The sequence below is a fragment of the Pempheris klunzingeri genome, chromosome 9, assembly GCF_042242105.1.
Source record: "Pempheris klunzingeri isolate RE-2024b chromosome 9, fPemKlu1.hap1, whole genome shotgun sequence".
Taxonomy (NCBI): Eukaryota; Metazoa; Chordata; class Actinopteri; order Acropomatiformes; family Pempheridae; genus Pempheris; species Pempheris klunzingeri.
Window position 1 is genome coordinate 14,087,493 of NC_092020.1, and position 6,588 is coordinate 14,094,080.

Sequence of the window (6,588 nt, forward strand, 5' to 3'; positions counted from 1 at the left end):
AGCAGTGCTGAAGGAGGCGAGGAGGAAAACAGTGGCAGGCGGTGAGAGAGAGAGAGCGAGAGAGAGAGAGAGAGAGAGAGGGGGCAGAAGTTGGACGGCGCTCTCCTTTGTCGCCGTCTTTCTCTATTTATGAACATCGACCAAGCTCATCCGCGATCCCTGAAACCATCCCGCCTGTCGCCGGTTCACGTCCAAGTTACTCCTCCGGATCTCCATCCAGCAAACGGTGCGTATACGAAAGCTAAATTAGCCAGGCTGCTAGCACGATCACTTTCCAGCGCTACGGAGGGGCTGCTGCTCCTCTTCCACTTCAACATTAATGTGTGCCGTTCACTGTTATAAGTTACTACCAGCTAACCTGACGCAGATTGTGCATTTGGAGTTAAACTGCAATATTAAAACTCAGTATTGGGATAAACCTGCAGTGTAGCGTTTAATTGAATGGTAACAGAGATAGAATAACCATAATGTTAATGTTAGTATGAATTCACTGAGCTCTGTCACACTTTACTGTCCATATCTTTAACCGAGTAGCAACAATTAGTTATAAGTTAATAAGTTATTTTTGTAACAAACGTATGACTAATATTTGGCATATAAAATGTTCTGGCTATGTCAGTGTGAAACTTTTCTCATCTCAATGGCAAAGCTGTGTTAAATGTAACTCACGACCATGACATGCTGGGCTCGATTTGACAAACTCTCGTTGAACCATCACCAGGTCGATCCGGACCCGAGGCCACGATGATGGAGGAATCGGTGTCCACCTTTGAGACGCATCTGACGGCTGTCATGGACAGCCTGATCCGCGCCTCGGTCTGTGAGATCACCAAACTCTTCCAGGAGACGGTGAACGGCTACCTGGTGGAGCTGTCCCTCAACAGGAGGGAGACCGATGCTCTCAGGCTGCGGCTGAGGCTCACAGAGAACAAACTGAGAACCGAGCGAAAGTACGGCCTGGGCTGGGCCGCCAACCGCCGCAACGCCGGCCTGTCTGGGGCTGCGGCGGCGGAAGGAGGAGGTGGAGGGCGGCAGAAGCGAAAAGTTGAGGGGACCCGTAAGTGTTTCTGATTGCCTGAGGACGGCCTCTCCTCCCAAACAAGGAGGCATACACCACCTGTAGTGTGTATCACACGCAAAGCTGTCTTTGTAATGAAATGGCACCTTGCTAAAACATCTCACATGTTTAGTATTTATATTATTGTGTTTTTTTAATGTGAGAAAAGGGGTTCTTGCTGTGCAGTCAGGGCTTATGTGAAGACGCACTTGTTTTGTTGGAAACCATCTGGCGAGAGCTGATCTCTCATTCCCTCCTTCCTCCCTCCTCTCTCCCTCCTCCCTTCCTCCTCCGCCTCCTCTTCATGTTCTCTGTCCTTCACCTCCCCCTCTCCTCTCTCTCTCTCTCTCCGCTGCATTCTGTCCCTCCCACTCCTCTGTGCTTTTGCACACTCTCTCCCTCCCTCCCTTCCTGCCTTGCTCCTCTCCCTCCCCCCACCTCCTTCACTTCTGTCTGTCTCTCTCCAACTCTACCTCCTCCCCTTCCCGCTCCTCTCTCCTTCACGCCCTCGCCTCCTTCCTCTCTCCCTGCCCCCACCTCCTCCTGCTCTGTTCTCTCCTTCATCACGTTGCACACACACACACACTCCCCCCCTCCTTCCCTTCCCCACCTCCTCCACTCCTCTCACGCTCCTCTTCACCACCACCATAATTACACACTTCCTCTCCACTTCCACTTCTCCTCTGTCTCTCTCCTCTTTTCACCTTTTCATCCTCACCCCTCATCTTTCTCCTTCTGCATGTCCTCGCTCTCCTCCTCCTCCTCTCCCTTTCTCCTGCTCCCCCAACCAACTCCACTTCTCCCTCTCCTCTCTGCCTCTCTCTTCTCCTCCCTTTCACATGTGTTCTCTCCTTCCCGCTCTCTTGTCTGTCCTTCTACGCCCCCTCTCTCCTCACTCGTTCATCATGCTCACTCCCTCCACCTCTCCTCTCTCCCTCCCCCTCCAAACCTACTCTCTACTCCCATTCCCCTCTGTCTCTCCAATCTCCTCCTCCTCATCATCTCCCACCTCTCCACCCTCTTCTCTCCTTCATCTCTCTGTTCTGGACTCCCAATCATCTCCTCCCACTTATCTCTCTCCCCCTCATATTTCATTCTCCTTCCTGTCTCCCTGCGCCCTCCCCCTCTCCTGCCCCCCTCCTCACTTTCTCCTTCCTCTCTCTCCTCCCTCCCACCCTTTCTTCCTCTCTTCTCCACAGGAGGCAAGTCAAAGAAGGGCCCGGCAGCAGCCTATGGCAAAGGCTGGCCTGGAGGTGTGTGGGAGGAAGGAGGAGGTGGCGGCGGCGGTGGCGGCGGGGGTGTTGTGGGAGGAGAAGGAAGTGGAGGAGCTGTGGGGATGGTAGCAGGAGCAGGAGGAAGAGGGGGGAAGGAGGCCAGGGAGATGTACCTCATCCAGTTCCCCAGGGGAGAAGAGGAGGGAGGGATGGCGGAGGACGAGGAAGGGGAGGGCAGCCTCAGCGGTGAGGGGGAGGAGACGGCCGACATCAAAGAGGAGGTGAGGGAGACGGGCTTTCTCAGAGGAGGAGTAGGAGGAGAAAGTGGCACAGCATCTCTGCACTGCTCAGCAGCTTCATGTAGAATGAAAAAGAGCGTAGACAGAGAACGGGATAATACAGAGAGACGGAGAGTTTTGCGTGTGTCTTCAGCCATCAGATCACTGCAGAGATGTAGTGGATAAAGGGAACACTATTGATTTGATATTTAGCTTCCAGAGGAGCCCGGGGAGTGGGGCTCTTCACATCTCAAGTGTAGCAAGCTTTTAGGTAGAAATACTAGTGGTAGAGAGGTGAAAAGCTGTTTGCTATTCCACCACATGACCATGTGGCAAGGCACAGAGCCACTCTTCACTCCTCTTCTGTATTTCAATATTCAAAGCATGCACAATGTGTTATTAGCCTCTCTGTGAAGTCATTTTCTGTGAAGGTGTTTTTGTTTGCTAATAGAATAGCTTTAAAGAAATATAACCAATCAGAGTGTTATTCTCAGGCTCATTTTAAACATGAATTTGTAGGTTGCATGTGAGTTAACAAGCCACTTTGAAAAAGTCAGTTACATATTTAACAACAAATTGCATATTCTATGTGGTTTAACTTACTTGTCCCGTAACTCTCTGTGCCTCTTAATGCAGTTTGCTCAAACAGAGGGATATCAACCCGCCTCTCTCCGGCTAATCAAGGAGGCTTTGAAGGTGGACCCGCCCAACAAGAACCTACACGCTGGCTCCAGAGCCCAAAGTGAAGGTAATGAGCCCAGGACACACTGAATGAGGGAGGGGAAATCCATGAAATGTTTCGAGAAGAACCATTTGGATGAAAGTGGAAGCGATCGCTCACACTATCTATCTCTCTCTCTCCTCCTCCCTTTCTCTCTCTCTACGAAGGAGACCTGTCAGATCATCCCCCAACCCTTCATCCAGGAGAGCAAGATGAGGAGGAGGAGGAAGAGTGGGAGGTGGGCTCAGCAGAGCCATCGGAGGGGGGAATGACCATGGATGAGCTGAGGGGTCTGGAGTCCGCACTGAGGGCTGAGAGAGGCCGCGAGCAGGCTGCCATGACGGCTTCCCAGCCTGTCAGCCCTGACTCTGAGGTGGTGCGAGGCGGCAAGATCAACCTAGCTCCCAAGTACATTGGTCTTGATGGAATGGAGCAGGATGAAGAGCTGGAGCCTCAGCCACCCACCCTGCAAAGAGAGGAGCAGATAGGGCAAGGCAGGCCGAATGACGGTGTGAGGGCTGGAGTGGAGCTGAGGGTAGGCTGGTCGAAGAAGTTGAGAGACGGCGACTCAGCCGCAGTCATGACTGGAGAAGATGTGGCGGAGCTGGGAGAGTCAGATCACCTGTCCCACCTGTCTGCTCCAGGGAGTGTCGGGGACAGTGGAGGGGAAGAGGAGGGTGGAGGGGACCTGCTCCACTTCTGCCCCCAGTGCGGAGGAGGCTTCACCTCAGAGGCTGAGCTGGAGGAGCACCCCTGTCCACTAGGAGGCTCTCAGTTACAGAGCAGTGGAGCAGAGGACAGTCTTTTCCCTTGTGCCAACTGTGGCAACACGTTCAGCCACGCCTGGGCACTTAAGAACCACGAGTGTGCCTGTGCTGCTGAGAGGCCGCACTGTTGCGAGATCTGCGGCAAGCGCTTCACACACTCGCGTTCTCTTGAACGGCATCATCTGGTACACACGGGCGAGAGGCCACACCGATGCCCTCAATGTGGGCGCAGCTTCAGTCGTCTTGGCAATTTGGAAAGGCACCAGCGGATTCACACAGGTGAACGTCCATACGGGTGTGACGCGTGCGGAAAACGATTCAGTCGCGTGGAATATTTAAAGAGACACCAGCTCATACACAACAGTGAAAAGGCGACACTTCAGTGCTCCAACTGTGGAAGTGGCTTCAGTGATGTGGAGCAACTGAAAAACCACCAGTGTTTTTAGAGCCTCTCCTTCAAATCTCTGGTAGAACTGGAAAGAAAAAGCAGGTTTTCATTGAATGTGGTAGAATTTAGGTGACGTAACTGGTAGTTGCTAATTTTATTCTCAGTGATTTGGAGCCTTTCTTTCTCATTAGTAAATAAATAAATTAATAAAGAAGGCAAATGCCCAAAGCTGACAGGAAGTCAGTTTTACATGGTTTTTCTCAACGGGAGAAGAAATCAAGTCAATCTCAGACATTCAGCCATTTTAATTTTAGGTGTTCTTATTTGTATGTATAAAGCTTGGACTTATTTATGAAGGTAAATTGTACATTTCTGTCTCTTTATCAATAATTCACTTGTGTTAAAGTCGATGCCCTTGTTTTGTTTTTTTCTGACAATATAATTGACAGCTTGGTAATTTGAATGTTTGTGTTTTGGTCATATCATTAAGAAATAAATATTTCAATTCATTTCGTTTATTCAGTAATTACACATTTAGGCAGTCTGTTAAATTCTGACCAGACACTAGGGTGTGATGCGCTACTCTTAGTGACTAGTGGCTATGGCAGATGAACTGTGTGCAGGTAAGTTGACTAGAGCTTGTCACCCCTTATTACTTACAGTGCCCTTTGAACAGACTGGGGGTTCAGACTAGGGTCTCCAAAGACATTTGCCTCACATCATAGCCTCACACGATGGCATCTGCATTGGGATTCACTGGCACAATCTTCTCTCCACTGTTGTGGTCATTTCTTCCCACTGCAGTGTATGTGGGGAGAAAGGTTCTCAGAGTCACAGGAGGGCTGCAGGGTGGGTAGCAGTAGGCAGACCACATGTACTCAGGCACAGATACCCTGTGTTTTGAGCCCCACATTAGAAATATTACCAAGATGGCTTTTTATCATTTAAAAAACATTGCCAGATTGTGACCAGTACTCTCTAAAACCAATGCAGAGAGACTAATCCATGCTTTTATTACATGCTGACTATTGTAATGCTCTCCTATCTGGTCTCCCTAAAAAAATTATACACCCACTCCAACTACTTGAGAACTCAGCAGCACGAGTATTGACTAAGACCAGAAGGAGAGCTCACATTACACCGATTTTAAAGTCTCTGCACTGGTTACGTGTCTCTTTTAGAATTGATTTTAAGATCCTTTTATTAGTTTATAAAGTTCGTAATGGTCCTGGCCCCTAATATTTATCTGATTTGCTTTTATCTTATGAACCTTTTAGGACACTCAGGTCTTCTCGTAGTGGCTTTTTAATTAAACCTAAAACCAGAACAAAAACCTATGGTGAGGCAGCATTTTGCTATTATGGCCCACATCTCTGGAACAGCCTACCAGAAGACCTGAGGGCAGCAGAGAGTGTTGATATTTTTAAAAGCAAACTCAAGACCTACTTTTTTAGTCAGGCTTTTGGTTGATATCTGTAAAGCACTTTGTGTTGCATTTTGTATGAAAAGTGCTATATAAATCAAATCTGACTGATTGTTATTGATCCAGTGGGGCTCATACAGCATGACCCTAGTGATCACATACATTGACCCCTCGCAGAAAGCCTTCAATCTTTGTAACACCTCCCTCTCCAGATGACTCTAGGTGTCTTTGTTGGAGCCTTCTTGCTGAGGGACAATGTTAGGGTGAAGGTGGCCTCACAGTCTTCCACTGTCCTCTGGTGCATGTTGTTGGGGGGGGGGCGCATTCCTGGGCTGGCACTGTGAGACACCAGCTTAAAGACAGAGAAAGAATGAGACACGACTTTTTAAAAGCTAACATGAGAGCCATTTGCTGCTCAGTGCTGAGTGATTGATCTGTGTGTAACAGTGTGATTCTGTTGTGCAAACAGTGTGTGATTGATTCAGTCATCTAGTTGGAGAAGAAATACACAAAATAAAATGAAGTAAAGATAAAACACAATGGATGAAATGCTACTTTATTTCCTCTGAGAAAAGATACTGTTTGAGAGGTAGTGGCAAAAACTGCATTTGGGTGAGTCACACATCATCACCACCATAAAACTCCAAGACAAGTTCCTATCAGATCTACATATAGAACAAATGCAGAACTTTTATGTGTCTGTTGGATCTTCCAATTATAATTTGAATAGACTCAAACAC

At 48.7% G+C, this 6,588-nt stretch overlaps 1 protein-coding gene across 1 annotated transcript; it reads left to right on the forward strand.

Annotated features, from left to right (window-relative positions):
- Window positions 1-34: 34 nt before the first annotated feature.
- On the forward strand, window positions 35-5,115 carry LOC139207722 (uncharacterized). The gene is made up of 5 exons (XM_070837470.1): window positions 35-226; window positions 722-1,057; window positions 2,257-2,552; window positions 3,186-3,297; window positions 3,438-5,115. The coding sequence occupies exons 1-5, from the start codon at window positions 130-132 to the stop codon at window positions 4,481-4,483; spliced, it is 1,887 nt and encodes a 628-aa protein (XP_070693571.1). The 5' UTR covers window positions 35-129; the 3' UTR covers window positions 4,484-5,115.
- The last annotated feature ends 1,473 nt before the right edge of the window (window positions 5,116-6,588 follow it).